Source organism: Drosophila subobscura, chromosome J (genome assembly GCF_008121235.1).
Source record: "Drosophila subobscura isolate 14011-0131.10 chromosome J, UCBerk_Dsub_1.0, whole genome shotgun sequence".
Lineage (NCBI taxonomy): Eukaryota > Metazoa > Arthropoda > Insecta > Diptera > Drosophilidae > Drosophila > Drosophila subobscura.
Window position 1 is genome coordinate 4,008,965 of NC_048532.1, and position 19,456 is coordinate 4,028,420.

A 19,456-nucleotide genomic window follows, 5' to 3' on the forward strand; every position below is an offset into this window, starting at 1 on the left:
CCTTGCTGCAGTTGCTGGAATTGCTGATGTTGCTGTTGGGGCTGGGGGAGATGTTGCTGGGGGTGCTATAGCGGTAGCAGTAGGTACCATTTCGCCAGCTGGCGAACTGATACTGCATATGAGGAGAGTTGTCAGTGGGAAATGGTGGCCTAAAGCTGCTTCTGCGACTATAGTGGTGTACTGTGGTTGTTGCTGTGGCTGATGCTGTTGCTGTGGATGATGTTGCTGCTGCTGCAGTTGCAAATCTAGTTTGTGGCATGGCTGCTCCTCCGACTACTCCTGTTGTTGATGCTCCAGGTAGTAGTTGTAGTTGTTGTGAATTACACTTAAGGAACTCCGATTGTTAATAGGGTCGACTGGCATCCTTTGGCCGCTTCAATTGAACTTTCAGTCTTTTCATGCCAATCTGGAAGCCATTCATGGCCTGAATGGCCGCTTGAGCGCTGGCGGGGTTATCGAAGGACACAAAACCTACATAAAGAGAGAGAGCCTTTTGAGTAAGAACAGCTGAATATAATGGGTAGGGGTGTGGAGACTCTACCGAAGCATTTGCTCTGGTTTGTAGCACGATCGATGAAGACCTTAGAGCTGATCACATTGCCAAAGGGTAGGAACATTTGCATTAATTCCGCATCGCCAAACTCTTGGGGCAAATGGTAGATGAAGAGATTGCAACCCTCTGGGCCGGATATCGAGCATCCTGGGAACATCAGAAAATCTTAAAAGAAGACATTACAAGAAAAGAAACAAAGTAGAGAATGAAATTAAGCGATGGCAAAATAATAATTTCGATCTTTATGAGTACGAGTATGTCTGCTTTTTTTTTGTTTTGGTTCTGTTTGAATTGATTTCGTTTCGTTTAATTTTGCTTGAGTTTTATTTGGAACTGATAGATTTCTGATTTTTGCTCAGATCTGTGAACTGTGAATTGTGTTCTGTGGCTGATCTTGTTTTCTGGACGATACAACTAAAAACTAGGAAACAAAACCATAACCAAACGAACAGGCTAAATGATAAACATACAGACATTTGAGGTTCGTTTAGGCTAGAAATGCTTAACGAATCTAGTAATAGTAAACTATAGACTTGAGCTTAGATCTCTACCATGTATTTCATCCCCAAATTACCATTATAATATGCATATTCTATTTAAATATATGTAAATATGAAATAAAGTGTCTGTATAGATGTGTGCGAGTGTCATGCAGGGTAGATTCTAGGGTATACATAGAGATACAACAGACTACGGCGTAACAGATATGAAAATTGAACGTCACACTCAAGTTAGGTACATACTTAGCATACAGGTACACGCACACAACCACCCACACACATATATATGTATGTAAATATATGTATGTATATGATTTCAATCCACAGACACACCACAGACAGGCATAAATTATATAATGCTTTACCGAGGTACGACGTGGTGCTATTGTCACTGTCCAAAAAGAAAAAAAGAAAAAAAAAGAGCAAAGACAAAACGAACCGAAAAACAAACATAAAATTTTATGAGCAAATGTCTTCGAAATACGCCGACGGTCTTTATATGATTTTAAACAGTTTATATGTAATTTTTACGATGGCATAAAATGCCTTTGAATGCAGCCATTAAAAACGATTTACGCCTTGCCCGACAAGCACACAACGCGAAAGGGTTGAATGTCCTCATTCGCGTCCCTTCTTCTCCTTTGAGGGATTGCGGAAACAGATAAAATGTTTATCAAAATAAAATAAACGGCAAAAGGAACAGAGCAGAAAAAAACACTGTACGCAAAGTAATTAATTTTTATGAGATTTTGTTTTAAATTTAATTTCTCTCCAGCCGAAAAGAGGAATGAATTACTTTCAGGATTGGCTTGATCTAGCCGCATGATAACCGCTTGTCTGTGTGTGGAATGTACATATGTTTGTATGTGCGTGTTTGTGTGTGTTTCATGGTATATTCTTCTGATGACAACGAATCAAAGAAAAGATGGAGTGAAGCATTTACGAGTACTTTATGGAAACAAATAACTAGTCGTTTGTTAATGTATCATTCGATATTTTTCAAAACTCAATCACGATATCGAGTTAAGAGAACGGAAACGAACGAACTAGAGAACGTGTTGGGGGTTACAGGGTTTCGGGGAATACGGAGGTTAAGAAATTCGATTAACAAAATAATAATGAAAAGCTTACCTTCACGCTGAGTGGGTGCAACCGCCGCTAGGGGAGGTGGTAAAGCTTGTGGAAACTGTCCATAGACGGCGGGGAAGGCTGCATTATATATAAATAATTTTTGTTTTTGGTTTTTACACAAAATCCGAAACATTTATGAAGACAACACAACAATTAAGTATACGTACAAATATATATATAGGTATGTAGTATATAATTAAATTTTTAAAGTAATTTTATAGTTTAGTAATAAACAAAGAATAATACACACTTGAAAAGAAAATTTCAAATTAGTGCTAACATAAGTATCAGCCGATCAGGAGCTGGATTTGTGAAAGAGTTTGCAAAATTATACACATCAGTGTATCCCTTCAGAAAACAATAAATAATTAATAAATGCGGCTCATAAGCAACAAATACTAACGGTTTAAAATTGAAAAACACAAGTTTGTGGTGAACAAATAAAAAACGAACTAAGCTCAATATATTCAAATCAAAAGCCATCAAAAGGAACCAAGCTAGCTTTGTCGATTCAGTCGAGATTCGAATGGAGCGGCATTACTTTTGCATTGGTTACTGAAAAAAAAAATTAATTATGTTTCGACAAGCTTTGCTGGATTCTGTTCAACAAAAAAATCAATTAAATATTTATATAAAAGTTAGAGTTAAATCACACTTTACTAACAATAAAAATATTTATGGCATGACACAACAATTATTATTTATTTCGATAAAAACAATTATGAATGATTGGGTTGTTTTGTTGTTGTTGTTGATTTCTTTGGTACATGAATTGGTGATTGAAATGATAATGATTATGGTGACGATGGAACACACGTAAGGCCACTGCCAATGCTTAATTATTAGACGGAGCGCGGCTCAAATGACAAGTAGACATGTTTCGAGTGTGCAGAATGAGGAAGCAATGATTTTGGGCGATTCATCTAAATCCATTTGATGATTTTTATTTGTGGTGCCTAACCTAGATACTCTATCTTAGAGCTACGGATAAAGACTTAGTATGCGCCGGTTTGGGGACACTTACCAACTCCTGGAAATGGTGGCAGACCAGGGAAGGCATGTTGCAGAGTAGCAGCATCGCCGTTTGGCAGACCTTGTGGTGGTATAGTCAAATGCAGCGGATCTGCAATAAGAAAAAATCATGAAAATTTAAGGAATAAAGGAAGAGAGTACGCGAGTCGTTAATTCGATCGGAGTGGGTAAACTTATGACTGAATTTCTGGTACTTACGGCCTGGGAATGCAGTTTGTGGAATGCCGTTCGTGAAGACCCCGTCCGCTGCAGCAGCTGCTGCGGCCGCGGCAGCTCCGCCGGGCTGGCCGTTGGGCGTGTTGGCGCCCATGCTGAAGTTGGGCATTGTCGGCGAGGGCAAAGAAGGCGGCTGTCCGGTGCCGTTGAGGCCATGAGGTATTTGCGTCGCCAGGGCGGCCATGGGGTTCATGTAGGCGGCTGCCGATCCAGGCGCCGTGGCAGCGGCTGCCATCAGAGCTGCTTGCTGTTGTTGCTGCAAAAGACGAGAGAAAGAGGTGAGGGGAGCTGTTCACGGGGTTGGAGCTGCAGCCACTTACCTGAGCGTAGGCGCCGTACGGACTGAACTGATTAAAGACAAACGGATTCAGCAGGTTCATATGGCCGGCCATTTGTTGCATGCGCCTGATTTGTCGTTCCTTCTCTGTGTCGGCGTATTTGACGACCAGGCTGGAGGATGCACCCTGGAAAATAAGAGGCCCGAGGGCCGAGAGAGAGGTGAGTGGGAGCTGACTGTCTGGCATTGCATATTTATGGGAGGCTTTTCCGTATTCCCTCTTTTCTCTCTTCTCTCGGGAACAGGAAATCCTATTACAGGCCATTATTTTGTGATGATGACAGCGACAGGTAAGAGTACCTATCCCCCTTGACTTGAGTTCTTTGTTGAGCTTTTGTTGCTGCGGCTGCCGCTGCTCATTAATAATATAACATAATTATATTCGAAAAATAAGTATATATCAAAATAATTGGCATACGCGTACTTCAATTTGCATTTCTATTGAAAGCAGCTTATGGGCTCCGCCTCGCTCCTCTCCACCACGATCTGCTTTCTCCCGCTGCCTACCTTAACCTAGAGACTCCGATGTCATCTATTGTCGTCGTCTCTCATTGATTTCGAAATGCTCGTAAATACGGGGGAACAAAGCACTCAGATCTCTGTACACGGCTAGGCCCGGGGACTCTTCCTTTTTGCTTTTGATGTCAATTAATTAGCATAATAATGGCAGGCTTCACATTTCGCACTCCCCATGCCACCCGAAGAGGTCTCGGCTTACGTATGACAATTTGATTTGAATAGACATTTCCAATATTCGGTAACATTTGGTTTTTGTTCTAATTAAGACTGTTTTTGTAATGGGAAACCTTTTTGCCTTCTGCTGCTGCTGCTGCTGACGACGATGATGATGATGATGAATGTGAGTGTGAGGGGGCAGGGAACTGGCTGGCAGGAAGCAGAAATGCTTTTATGATTTTGCAAATCATTAATCAAAGTAACAATGATATTGTATTGCATAATTCTAGACCTCCTCTGCCTCTGCCACCCCCTTTGGGGTTGGAGAGTGTGTAGGTGAGTGGCTCAGGGTGTGTGCTGTTAATGAGACTACAACAAAACAGGTGCTTTACGTAGTATAGCAGTTATCTGCTCTTCTCTGTACATAATTTTAATTAATGAAATATGAAACTCGAGTTTATGCAAAAGGCCAAAAGCGGATGGACAGTGGGGAAGGTAAAGGAGTGGGTGTGGAATCGGTGCGCATCTTGGGAATGTGAAACTATTGCTGTTGGCCCTGTCATAGCCCCAGATGCCTGGCAGCTCCTGTGCAATAGGTTTTAATGAGCTACATTACAACATAAGACGTGGCAGGGTCAGCGTTTCAAATATCATATGAAAATACATTTTAACCTTTAAAGCGTGCAGAAGGCTGCTTGGCTGCATTACGAGGATTTGTTATGGCTTCTTGTAGAAACTGCCGCAATTTCACTGAAAGCGATAAACCTCCATTATCCATTGATAATCCGTGGCTCTAATTGTGGCCGACCAGCCGAAAACCATGCCACGGGCTCAACATTAGGCGAGCAGGGAACCACAAAAGCTCATAAATTAATTCATTAACGTCAATTTAATTGCCTAATAATTCCAGTATCAAGTCTGCTTACTCCTCAAAGCTTCACCTACAATAAAAACCACAAAATCGTCGCTTTTTAGGAAGGAATTATGTTGCCAGGAAAATTCTGAGAGGCAGCCTGTCAGGCAGCCAGCCAGCAGTCGGTGCGAGTATTCTCATGCTTATTATATGCCTTGAGAATACGTGTGCGGTTGTTTGGCCTGCTCACTTCCGCTTCCGCTTGACGAAGACGACTGCGACGACACGAAGATTCCATTCAAGTGAATTGCTGCCGCCAAATGAAATGAAAAATTCAACACGACACACAGTCAGCGTCCCAGGCTCAGACACAAGCCAAGTCCCAATAGTAGTTGGAGTGAAAGACACAGCCTTAGGAGGAGGCGAGTGCAAGCTGGCAGCACGCCTAACAAGAACGAATCGTCGTCGTGCCTCAGTGGGGAATGCAACAGGCAGCAGGCTGCCGTTTTTGGCTGCCAACTAACAAGCCAACTAACAAGAGGGGTCTTCCCCGGTGCTTGGCGTGTGGATGCCTGGGTCCTTGTTCCTGGACTCGTGCCAGGCGGCACTTTTGGCAGCAATCGCATGTTGCATGCCACTTTTCGGGCGGCGCAAACGTGACGCCATTAGATGGGCCTTCGTCCTTAGCCTTTTCGCCTCTGGCAAATATTTTTTATTGTTTTTTAATGCCACTCGCTCAAAGTTCGGGGTCTCTCTTCCACTTCCCTCTTCCTCTTCCCGCTGGTTCAATGGTTCTCCTGCTTTTTTGGCAAAGTTTCAGACCACAGGACGGCCAATTACAATTGAAGGGCTTACAGTGCATTTAAAAAGTAATTTGTCTACCGCCCCAAAAGCCGCGCACGTATTTATGTATTTCAATGCAAATGCAAATGTAAATGCAGTCAAGATTCTCTCGGGGAGGACCTGTTGGGCGATGGGGCAGGGGCCTAGTGGATCTGAGGGTAATCAGAGCTACCCGTGTTCACTAATGGTTCTACAAGCCGCAAGGGCAACCCGTGAGCCCTGACAGGGGCGTTGAAATGCAGTCAGGGTACACACACACACACACATACACTCATACTCCGTGGCACATAATAAACTCGCGCAGGGAAGTATGCAACGTTCACCGCATTCAGGGTAGATGAGTCGGCAGAGGAGGCAGAGGACAACATGCATACGTGTCTGGGGACATGTTAACATGGCAGTCGTGCCAAAAATTATTATTCCCGCCTCGCCACGTACGCTTTGGAAGTGGCCCTGAACTGGCTTTGGCTTTGCATTGCTGCTTTTTGCTGTGCCTGTTGCATACTTTTAGTCATGAGTGTGAGACTCGATTTGTCAACGCCTAAAAGGACAACATATTTCTTCTGGCCAAATCGGAAAAAAATGGCCAGCAAATGGCCGGCAAATGGTTTTAACAAATAAATTATAAATATTTTTGTATACATATACATATGCAACTGATTTGCATTTTATAGTTTCTGTTTCTGTTTCAGTTGCAGTTGCCGCTTTCGCCCGCTTTTTTCCAACTTCTTCTGATTTTCGTTTTGGCCGCAGCTTGTTTTAATTGCCAAATGAATTGGCCTGGCCTCGTTGGCCTCGTTTGCCTGGCCCGCATTTGTTTAATGGTCAGCCATTTTTATCTATCAATTAAAGCAGCGACAACGTAATGTTTTCAAAAAATGCCAGCACATAAATTTTAGAGTAATGGTAATGGGAACTTCTGTTCTTTTTTTGTAGCTTTTTTTTTTGGAACAACTGCTGGTGGGCGGTTGGAGTTTATTTTTTGTATGGATGAATGTTTTGACTTTAGGGAAAACCGATTTAATCTTTTCGATTGTGTGAAATTGAATTCGAATTTGGTGATCGCTTGGGGTGTTGGTGTTTCCTATTTCATCAACCTACTTTAAATTGTAATTTATCCACTGCAATTTTCAGTGAACGTGTCGAAAGATGCAACACCTCCCGTACCAGCATGGGCTCCAGCTCAATTCAATACAACACACTGGTTGTGGCACGTTCCGCTGCCTGCCTGTCCAGTGTGACCGCCGCTAAAACGCCTAATGACGTTTACACGGCCAACATAATTACAGTAATAATGTGGCCGAGACTCTAACCTGGCCACGACGACGACAGAACCACTGGTACGAGGAGCAGTAGTGGCGTTGCGGATGTGGATGTGGATGTGGATGGCGATGATGATGATGATGACATTAGCGAGGTGTCAGGCGACAATTTAACGAGCGACAACGTTGCACACACGTACACGTACACATATGCGCGGAAAGGATTCCTGCCTTCCTGCCAGTCAGCCAGCCAGCCTTTTGTGTGCCACATGCAACACCAACAGAAGGACCAACCAACAGCAGCAGCAGCAGCAACAAAGCACATTCGTCACGAAATGAGGAAGCGCCAACAAAGCTCTTGCTCTCCTCGTGCGTGTGTCGACCAACAATTTTGTATGCTTTTAAATTAGCCAAAGTGTGAAAGTGTCATGTTTCGAAATATGAAATTAACAGGAGCATGAGCTGAAAGAGCAAAACGGAGCAACAAGAACGCGATGCCTCCTCTTTGTTGCTGTTGCTTCTGCTATTGTTGCTTCTCTTGTTGATACTCTGTAATTTGTTGAGCGAAAATTGAAAGGAAGTGCACTTTAATTAATGTTTGCTGTTGCTCTTACGGTCTTACGGCTTAACGCTGTTTCCCTGGACGAAAATAGAAGCAGAAGCGATAGCAGCAAAAATCTTGTAAATACCCTTAATTTGCACTCGAATCTGCCACTCACGCTTATAACAACGACAGTTTTCAACGAATTTTCCAATTAATTTTCATTTAAAAGATAAACCTGAGTCGGGCCAAGAAAAAAACTCCCCAATAGAGTAGCAGCAGCAATGGCAGTGCTGGGAGAACTAGTAAAAAGTAGCAGTAAAACTAATTATAAATTCGTTTTGCAGATTTCAATTTCGCTGTCGTCCACAGTCGAGGGCTGAGTAGAGAAATTTGAAATCGGGTTTTCAAAAGGCTTCCTTCTCATCCATCCATCCTCCCAGGAATCACAGGGCGAGTAAGTAATCTTTTCCGGCAAATAAATCACACCATCGCCCGTGCAGTGCGACTGCAGTTGAAATTAGTGTAAATGCCACTAAGCCACCTAAAAGTATGCTCAGCATTAGCGGAGTCCACAAAAAATCATGAAATTTACGTACTATGCGGAAAGTAACTTTGGCTGTGGGGACACTCGGAACCTCACCCCAAGCCGAAAAGTTGCGACGCGCTGTTAACCGCAGCCCTGGGCTGCCCAAAAAGGAACAGGGCGGGGCAGCACGGCAATGCATACATTAAACAACTTTTGGCTCATTGCATTCTGGCCGGGCTCCAGGTCCGGCTCCTCCTTTGCTGCCAACAAAGGCCGCCGGCGAAGCGTAAAATGCGGGCAAGCAAAAAGCGCGACCCATCGCAGGACACAAGAGGCAGGACTCAGACGACGGCGTTGACAATGCAACTTGGCCGCGCGCCCAAAATGAAAAACTTATTTAATTTACTTTGCTTTTTGCCGCAGCTCCAGCCATTTAATTCAATTACTCGCCGAGAGTTCTTTTGAAGGACAGTTCTTTCCTCCGTTTTTTCCCTGGTGCCTCTCCTAATAGGGCAATCAACAGGGTTGAAATTTGCCAAAGACGCCGCGAGTAGATCAGAACGCAACGGAACTGAATATAAACCCTTTGTACACCAACTTCAGTGGGGTTTCTCAGACGTCTCAGGATCGATCCTGAAAGAAGAAGGAGAAGGCTTCTCCTAAATGGGCAATCAACAGGCTGGAAATTGGCCTCCAGCAACTTTGGCTAAGATATGCCCGGAATGTGACAGAAAAGTTTAAGGGCAATTTTGCTCCCGAAGACATTCGAATCCTTAGGTAGTGCTTAGTTAAAGGTTGCTTCCTTCGAATCCTTTCCCCCTCTGCTCACCCTCTACTCTGTTCTGCTGCACTTGTGGCGCATACTTTTGAGGCGTACGAAGCATAAGAAGAAGGTCTCGCCCGAAGTCCAACTGTGAGCACTGCCAGCACAGCCGGGATAACATGCCCCGGGACTTGTGTATGTTGTTATTGTTGGGTATAAATGTCACCAGGACCGGCAGGGGGAGTTTTCTCAAACAAATGGGCTAGCCCAACGAAGGACACAGGATAGGACAGGACAGGACAGCACAGCCCAAAGCAGCCCAAAGGACATAGCTAAGGAGGCGGCAGGATATTACATGCAGGCATGATTGAGTTTTGAGAGAACATAACCCAAAAAGAGGAAGCGCACAATTTCATAAATTTAATGCGAAAAGCTGCACAAAGAGGACCTCTGGCTGACTGGCTGGCAAGCTGGCTGGCTGGCAGATCCCTGCCCGAATTCAGCATTTTAGCATAGCATTGCAACAAATTGAATCCAGTTCTGAGGACTGGGCCTCTAATGCAGTTAAAATCAAAGTCAGAAAAACAAAACCACTGCTGGGATATACGATAGTAAGGATAAAGCTTTCCGTTCCCCATCACTTCTCTCCTACTCTCTGCATCTCTCTGCCTCGCTCTGTCGGTCTGTCTGCGGCGTTTTTTGTGCTTGATTGAACAGAGTTCTGGGCGAAGCTAAATTAAATTTACGTTCCGAGCGAGAGCGAGAGGGGAATTGGGAATAAGACAGAGATAGTCCGAGGACATGAATATTTCATTCGCTCTGCGGCAGCAGCATAAAAAGTGCACGAAGGCAGCACCAGACGCCTAAAAAGCTCTATCCTCCATCCATCCTCCCCAGTTGAAAGGGTCGTAAACAATTTACAGTCGAAATTGTTAATAAAATTATCAAATATTGTATTTATGGTCAGTGTAACGGTCAGGGTAATGGTCAGTCGGGCAAGGGGAAGTGGAACTGGAACTGGAACGGGCAGAAGGGATACCCTTTTATGGCGGCAGTTTAATTTGCTGCTTTGGTTTTACGAGCTGTTGAGACGATAGTTGGTCCGTGCCAAGGAGCACGGATAAGTAAGGCACCGAAAGAGTTGCTTGGTTTTTACAGCCACTACAAAGAGAGAGAGAGAGAGGGAGAGAGAGACAGAGGATGGACCTCCCTGTATAACTGCTCCAGGACAAGGCGAATTATGAATGTAACATAACATAATATTCAGAATCACAATCAGTATTAGATTTGAAATCAGAATTAACCGCACAACACGCGAACCCAATTAGCTTCAGAGCGGGACAGGGACCCCATCTAAAGGACATTCGTGACCAGTTCCCTTGGCAATTTGCAGCCGCAGGACGCACAAAACATTTTGGGAAAGGACATGTCAGGAACAGGCAGGGTCCACGACCAGAGTGCTCCAGCAAAACTGGCCCGAAAAATATTTTCTCTCGACTAAAAACAAACTAAAATCCAAATGAAAATATTATTAAATTCAATTGGGCAAACATTACAGAAGCATGGACCATGCCAGAACACGCACACGCAGGCAAAAGGCAGGAGGTAAAAGGCAGAAGTTTGTGGTTGGGTGGGACGTGGAATACCAAGCATGGTAGCAGGACGACATATGTGAATGTGAATGCAATGTGGCGTCCAGTTGGCAACGGCCGCCGCAACAAACGACCAAAAATTGCATTGCCATTTTTACGCGCAATTTGTTTTGCGGAAATATTGTGAAAGTTTTTGAGCGGAGGACAGGCTGCCACGTTGGCGACATTTGGCCAAATTGCACACTAATATGTGTGTATGAGTGCAAGTGTATGCGTGGGCCAAATGGCTAACGGCAAATGGCCGCAAATGTTTTATATTTTTATTTGCTTGCGTTTTGCGTTGATTTCTGATTGTTTCACATTTTATTTAATGCCAGAGACAGATACAGTGAAGCATACTGATCCGTACGAGTATGTACATATGTATGTACATATATGGGAGCTGCAACAAATTAAATCTTCAAAAGTTTCCGCAGACACAAGTGAAGCCATCAGTGTCTGGCAGCATATCTCAACCGCCTCAATTTAATCATTCGCAATTCCAGAGCACCGCCCAAATGCAGTACCACAAATCGTTCGAGTGCCTCGACAAACACATTTGCCTGTCTCCAAATTGAGAGGCAAGCCGCAAGCTGGTCCGGGCCGGGCTCAAGACAGAGTGCACTCCGAGCGGAGACTCGTCGTAGTCGCTGTCACCAAAATCAAGGCAAATCTTTTCTAACTATTTGCAATTCAAGCATAAGTCTCTTCAGTCTTGCACACACGCATCAGACGTAGGAAACTTGCTCCATATGCAAAACGTTGGCTGTGGGGGTGGTGCTCCTCTCAGCGGCAACAAATTCTGCAATGAATATATTTGGCAGAAGGAAAAGCAAGTGCAGAAGCAAAAAACACACAAAAATTCGCCCTGCCAGTGCATACTTCTAGGCGTTGGCGGCGTGAAACGTTTCACTTGAGTCGAAAAAAATGTAAGAGCCCAGGCAGGACTACTCCCCATTTGATAAACGACAGTCGTCTTGGTTACCTGATTCGCCTGTATGACTCTCTTTCTCTCTGCCTCGATCTGTGTGTGTGGGGTTTATATTTTGACAATTTTTCTTCCAGCAGGTAAAGTTTACCTCTTGCCGGTTGTCGCTACTCCCGAATTGCCAGAGTGCCGGAGGAAATGATAGACGGCAGTCGGTAGTCGGTACTTTTCTAGGCGATTTATAAACTCGGATACTCGCAGTACTCGCATGTTGCCTACGTTGTCTTGGACGGGAGTATGTGGGTAAGCCTAGAATACAATTTGCCCGATTATGTGAGCTTTAAGACAGAGTCTAGGAATGTTTTTTAAGGTACTTGTCTCTGCCTTTGGAAAGTTTCTGCCTTGGCAGAGATTGTTTATAGACTCGGTTATTCTTCCATTTCGAAACTTTATTCAAACAAAAGCAGATATGCAGTTGCATCTGTAAGTGCTCTCCATTTTTTATGGACAGGCCCCTTCTGCTTGACTTGCCTATCACAACAAAAGTTGTCTGGCCAAAAGGGAGAGATGGAGATGCAGATGGAGGAAATTGGGGAACTCTGTCAGCGAAAAAAGTCGAAATAATATGCCAAAGCATTCTTCACTGATTCTGGCTACGCGTTTTTGCACTTCAAAGTACTTCAAATCAATTTTCTTCACTTATTTTCATAAACCCGAAGCAGTCCCTTTTCCTCCTCTGGCCGCACATCCCTTCCCCTGCCCCACAATCAACATCGAAGGAAAAAATTTGCCAGAAAAGTTCAATTTTTGAAAATATTTGCAAATTTCATTCACTGCGCTCGTCCATTCAAATTTCCTGCATTTATGTTGGTGTCCCTTTGGGGAAAGGAAACTGGGCAAAGAAAACTGGATGGGGCAAGGGGAGTGGAAATATGAGCGAAAAATTGAAATAAAGGACAAAACAGCAGCGGACCCTTCCTTCTGGTCTGCCCGCCCACTCCTCAGATTTTCGGCAGAGGACCTTTTGTTATATTGAGAAGGCAGCAAGAAATTGCGCTAAGATGCTTATCCTTTTTTTTCGGTGTGGCGCTGCTGCTCCCTTTCGTTGGGGCAAAAAAATGGTAAAAATGCTCCATTATTATTTTTATTACTTATTTGCTTTTAATACTTTACGACGATGCTAGGGCTGACGAGGACCGAGACCAGAGCCAGCAGCAGAGCCTGAACGAACGTCATCCAATCTCAAAGCGGATGTCGTCTACTTTGCATTTTGAGCCGTTTCAACTTATGTGCTTCCTGCTCCTAGTCCGAGACCCAGTCCATTCGAGAGTCCTGCCCTCGACCAGCCACATTTTAAACGATGCTTGTCCTACCGCGCCCCCATTTCTGCCCTTTCTTAAATTATTATAGGTCCCTGGATGGCCTGCCGTCGCGCCGTGCCGCCCCTATCCATCGGTTGCACTTATTGAAAAATTCGCATCTCACGTCAAGCATTGAGGAAATTCCTCCTTGGCCATCTCTTCGGTGCTCGATGCCTTTCGGCTTCGATATGGCTTGGTCCCCAGGTCCACGTCCTCCCACGTTGGCGACTCTTGTTTTAAGTGCAGTCCGTAGTTGGCTTTGTCGTCTGTGTTTATGCAAAAAATTTGTCTACAGTCTGCGTCTCTGTCTCCGTCTTCGTCTTGGTCTTTGGCCGGTTACGACTCTCCGAGCTGAGATGTCACGGGATGACGTCCAGGCCAGCCTTTTGTTATTTCTTGTGCTTAAGTAGTTTTTGCTGTTTTTCATACTTTCAGCTTGTAATCACTGTCAATGTCGTCGACTGCTAGGAGGAGGGCGCTGGGTGGCTTTTCCCGTCGTTTTGTTTCTGACATGCTGCTTAAATGCTTCCCAAGATTTAGCTACTTGATGGGGTTTTACCTCCTTACAATGTTATTAATAATAAGCTATACAAATTTTTCACTGTCCACGATGGGGCCCAGACTGGACTGGCCAGGACGGGGCTAGACAAAGGCACTTGAACTTACGCTCGAATAGGGCAAAGGATTGATATCCTTGGAGCTATGCAAATTTGTAGTACATACCTGAAAATATATATAGAAAGAGAGAGAGGAAAATCAGATTTAGTTTGAAGTGAATGTGGTTTTGTAAAGTGAATCTCTACACTAATAATCCCCTTTGATACTGAAAAGAATCATAGTATTCCTTTTACCATTCCCATTTCCATGAATTGAAAACGATTGTTCCCCTATCCCTTAATCTTGGACTAGTGCTACGCTATGCACTCTGTGTCTCAAAGAATCAATTTCCAAAACCGTTTAAAGGCCATGCCCAAAATGTGCCATTAATGGGCAGGATCTCAACGACATTTTCAACTGGTACTGGGTCCTGCTCCAGCTCCTGCTTTTGTGGAAACGGGTGCAGGACCAGTAAAATTTTAATAATAGCTAAAAGTTCAATTGGCATTTCAATATTGTCTTTGACCTTAGCCTTTTATCGAGAAAGGCTACCCTAGCAGAATAAATCGGACGAGTGGCTGGGGTGCAGCACACACACAAGGCACGCATATCGACAATCGACCTAGACTCTCACGCAGGAGTGAGTAGGAGGGGGAGGAGGAGGAGGAGGCTGGGACGATATTATGAGTGTTGCTGGCATTTCAACGATTTTCAGTTTTCTTATTAAATATTCTAGAAATGTTTCGGAATCCAATGATTGTGCATGTACGCGTCTGCCCCTCCTCTCTGCACATTGTGTGTGTGTGTGTGATAGAAAAGCATTTTTCGTTTTTCAGAATTCAAGACTCCGACAAGAAGTCCCAATGTTGTTTGTCATTTTAAGTCAGTGCCATGGGTAGCTAGTGAGGTGGAACTATGGGCAAAAGGCACCCGGCACAAATGGCATTGTAGGACTAGGACTCGCCTCGCCTAGCCTCGCCTAGCCACGACTCCAACTACATCTCGTTCTCCGTCTCTCCGTCTACGTCTCCGGCAACAAAGTGAAAATGAAATGACTCGGAACGAATGGCAGAGCAAGCGTTTACATGAAAAGCTGAGCGGGTCTAAGGGTCGGATGGGGGTGAGTTCTCTGGGTGAAGGGAGGGATGTAACCAGGAGGAGGGTGTGGTCGCATAGAAACATTCACGTAGTTTATGTACCTTTTGGCAGCCAATGAAGCATGCCTTAATTGCTGGCAAAACTTTAAGCTAAAGATTTTCGGAATTTTAAAGCAGGCACACACACATCGCATCCATGAAAGTCAAAGCCAAACGCCATTTGCATGAATAGAGCTCCACACAATAGAAGGTGCTCCGAAATTAAAAGCAAAACAACGAAAAGAAAAAAGAAAAAAAAACACTGTAGTAAAGTTTCCAACTGTACTCTCTTTTCGGAAACAACTATACGTATTCCCTACATCTTTCAACTGTCACTATAAAAGATACAATTTCTGTATAGTTTCGGTAGATTCATTCTGTTTGTAATTATCATTTCTTTACATTTTTTAGATCTCATAATATTCGATATTCGAGACAGATATATGTAGATAAAAAACGAAACTCACATACGAATGTCATTTAAATTATAAATGAGAATTTGGTGACCTTTTCCTGCCAGCAGCAATTCAAATCATAGTTTGCACTTAGTATTTGCTGTCCTTTAAATCAAATGAGCTTTAATTTGAAAAGTGGTGCCTGGAGTGCCGACCTCCCGACATGAGCTCTCCATAATAAATCAAAGCTCTGGCGGAGCGCCTCAATTGCCTTAGGGCATTGACAGTAGCAGCCAAAACAACTAAATAAACAGCTCGGGCTTGGTCCAGAGTTATGCAACACGAATCAGCGCATTGTATGCATGACCAAATATGCGATAAACAGCAACTAATTTCGAGTCAGCTCTCTCAACACATAATCCACAAAAATATGGCACAGACAAACTAATTTTACACTGATTCGAAATTAAATGCCGGGCACACGAGCGAAAATACACGGACACCGACACAGACACGGATACTGATAGGTAGCCTGCAAACGAGTGCAGTGTAAATATCCTGCGGTTTTTAGTTTATTAAATTTTTGTCAACGACTTCTCTCGCTCGGAGGCTGCTTGTCCGTCTGCCTGTCACTGATAATAAATTTCCAGCTGCCGTCGATAGGCAAAAACAAAATCGAAATTTGCTGAAAAAATAAATAAACGCTGGGAATTCTGTACAGTATACTATGGGCAGTTTGACCACTTTTCTGGCCAAAACCCATTTTTCAAAACACGATAAAATAGTATTTTTTTAACCGATATGCATGAGAACAACACCAGTCTTCAATGTTTCGTACCCAAAAAAATGCGCGCTTCTGTTAAAATAGCAGCTGTTAAAGTCAGCTGTTTGCTATAAACAAACAAAAATGATCGGAAAATGGTTTTTTTTTCATGAAGTTAAAATTGCAAAAATTTGTAAATTGATAAATTTAAGTGAATTTCTTACAATGGGCTCAATATGGACAGGTAGGTAAAACATGTTTGTGAGTTTGAAACATGGCTAGTTTTCAATGGCTAGTTTTTTAACAAGTCTAGGGCGAGGCTAGTTTTGAGAACGATACCAGACAACTTTTCGATTAAATTGAAAAACTTCACCGAAAACTTGCAACAAATCGAAAATGTGCAGATTGGCTAAATTCGTGCACAATCGTACAATTGTAATAAATATTTTTTATTTAATATAGCATTGCTTAACATATTCCCATCATTTTTTGTTTGATAAAATTTAAAAATAAAATAAAAGTTAGATTTTAAATTGAACAAAAGGAAACTGATATAAAAAACTAAAAACTAATAATTTGGTTTCGTTTGGAAGTTATTTATTTTTGCCACAAAAAGTGGAAAATTCCCCATACTGCAGTAGTTGCCTGCCCTAAGCTCGCTTCTGTTAGCATACTTTTAAGCGTCATTTAATTAATAATACAGCCACGCCCCCGAGCGGTTGGTTTCTGGCCTCCCCTTTTTCCGCTGTCATTCTTCTGGCGTTGCAAATTTTGTTATTAATTTTTCAGACTTTGCAGCTTTTTGTCGCTCAACGTGTGAGGCTTTACAGGCCTTCGAATGAGGCAGCAGTCCTTTCTCTTTCACATTTAGTGTTACGCTTTATTTTTGAGAAAGATAAACTGTATCCTTTTGTAGGGCCTGTATCTTTCTCAAAAATATTCAAATACGAAACCAATTAAAGTGTCATTAAAGAGCATTTACCGACTCGTACTGTAGTGTTACTGATTCTCATTGGCTTTGGTAAAAGCAAAAATTGAAATCAGTCACATTGCGGTTAGTAGTCCCATCCTGTTCTGTTCTGTTCTGCTGTGTGTCCTATCTGGTTGCTATTCTGTCCCGTCCTGTTCTGCCAGTTTGTTTGCGTTTCGTGCACCGAGTTATTTACTTGATTAAAAATTCATAATTTCCCACAAAGCACTGCCTAGCTGTACAGATGCAGAGCCATCCCCGAAAAGAATGACCACAACATTTCTGCACACGGATGCATTTTAATATTTTGAATATGTCAATTAAACGGCCAGCGGAAGAGGGTCCCGGACAATCGCTGACAAGCAGAGGCTGCTTATAATAAATTATACAATTTTCAGCCGCATGAATAAGTAAAACTCAGCTGCACATTTATTTAATAGTTGATAAATGTTTCAGTCTGCGTGGCAGCTGGAAATTGGCAGGGGCTTGCAATTGGGCACGGGAGAGCCATCAATGTTTGCAGACTTTTAGGTAGTGAGAGAGATACAGACACTGAACTATAAAAATATTGAACTTTACGACTATGCACTTGTCCATAATTCCATCAAGACGAGCGCAATCTTTAAGCCCGCCAAGTGGATGCGGGATGTGCCACGACCTGTGCCGGCTCAGGGTTGGTGCTGCTGCTGCCTCCTCTAGGCCAAGTCAAGTGGTTAAAGCAGCTCAAGAGAGCGAAGACGACGACGACGACGAGTGCTCCATAATGCACATGAAAGGAGACTTGAGCAATAAAAAAGCGAGGCGAAGAACTCCACCCGCTTCCCCAGTCAGACACACAAAAAGGCCCTCGTCAAGTCCATGACGACGAGAACGAAGAAGACGTCGTCGTCCAAGCCCAAGCCCAAGTCGCCGTTGCTGTCGAAGATGGGGGCGCAGTTTAAACGACTTAAGCGCCAAAGAAATCATCATTAAAGTCTTGCTGTAGTCCTGTTCCTCCTCCGCCAGAAGGCGTTGCAGCTCTGTAAGGCGGGACTTTGCAATCGACAATGCTGGTTAAGTCAAGTGTAGGTCGTTGGTCGGGTCGCGCTCTTTCTTGTAGAGTTCAGTTCAGTTGGGATTGGGACTTGAAGGGGGATTGGGGACGTTACTCCGAGTTGCTGTTGCTTCTGCTGCTGCACTGCACTTCGTCTTCTTTTGCTTTTGCTTCTGCTTTGCGAACATTCAAGTAAATAGAGTTCAAAATGAAATGCAACCAGCCGCGGGTGAAGTGCAGAGCCCGGGCCTGCCGCCAGTCATCGATCTGGTCTGCGCACTCCTCGTAAGCCCACATCGAGCCCCCACTGCTTGCTCGGTCTGCTTTTAAGGGATATAGAGAGGAGAGGCTGAGAGAGAGAAAGAGAGAGCGAGAGATAGAAGCTTTAATTCCGTGTCTGAATTTGCTTTCCACTGTCCGTGCGTGCGCCATTTTAATTAACATGCAAATCCAGTTGAAAATGCCAATTTATGCTTGACATAATATACAGAAAACAGGAAAAAAGTGGTAGTCCCCCAAACAGCAAACAGAAGCAGAATGAACAAAACATGAGAGAGTTGTGGGTGGGGAGGTGCGTATGTGGGCACACAACGCTGGTCACAAACGAGAGGGCATTGTGTGGCGGCTCGGTTTGGATACATACATATGTACATATATAACATATATATATATATATAATTATATAATAATTACAATTGTTTTGCAGTCCAGATATATTCGAAATCAGTGCTTGGACCCGGACACCCATGGCCAGATTATTGTTGAGTATTTTTTATATAATTAATTTTTTTTCGTTTGTTTGTTTGATTTTTAAATTGAATTGATGGCGCCACTGTTCCACGTAACATTTGTCCGTGGGCTCTGTCCGTCTTCAGCCACCGTCCGAAAGTAAATGTGAAATATTATATGCCACATAGAAAAATACAAGCAAAAATAATGATAATGATTTTTTTTGGTCATCCACGGACTCCTACTCGCATGCGAGTATCGCCCTACCGATTCATTGCATAAATAAGTTTTAATTTGATTGTATAATCAGAAATGCAATGCATAATAATCGTTTTAATGAGACGACCTGACAACGACATCGCCCCAGACGTTGTATCAGATTTAGGAGCGATTTATCAACGCCCGTCAAGCCACGGATGAAGGGCAAGTATAGTACGGAGGCAGTCAGGTAGATTCAAGTCAATTTGGTAAAAATTGAAACACCTGCTTGATTTCACGCCTGATTAAACTTTGGCCATTGTCCTGCTCCCCCGTTCGTAGTCCTATAGCCGTCCATGCCAACGCTCGATGTGCGCCATTGGAAGCAGCATGTGTTTGCAATTTAGCAAACAACGGGCCAGACCCGATAAGTCTGCTCCACTCTCCTTGGCAAACACTTGACGTAGACTTGATCCAAGA

General features: G+C 43.5%; 1 protein-coding gene across 23 annotated transcripts in view; it reads right to left on the reverse strand.

The window, feature by feature from the left end:
• Nucleotides 1-323: 323 nt before the first annotated feature.
• LOC117895768 (CUGBP Elav-like family member 4) overlaps nucleotides 324-19,456 on the reverse strand; it is a 272,251-nt gene continuing 253,118 nt past the window's right edge. For 11 of the 23 annotated variants that reach the window (XM_034803653.1, XM_034803645.1, XM_034803655.1 and 8 more), the window contains 6 exons: nucleotides 3,753-3,896; nucleotides 3,415-3,688; nucleotides 3,209-3,307; nucleotides 2,185-2,262; nucleotides 542-718; nucleotides 324-471 (listed from right to left, as the gene is read on the reverse strand). In XM_034803653.1, the coding sequence (XP_034659544.1) occupies nucleotides 344-471; nucleotides 542-718; nucleotides 2,185-2,262; nucleotides 3,209-3,307; nucleotides 3,415-3,688; nucleotides 3,753-3,896 (900 nt within the window). In that variant the 3' untranslated portion in view covers nucleotides 324-343. The remainder of the gene's footprint in view (nucleotides 472-541; nucleotides 719-2,184; nucleotides 2,263-3,208; nucleotides 3,308-3,414; nucleotides 3,689-3,752; nucleotides 3,897-19,456) is intronic. The other 12 variants (XM_034803666.1, XM_034803662.1, XM_034803663.1 and 9 more) reach the window with 2 other exon arrangements.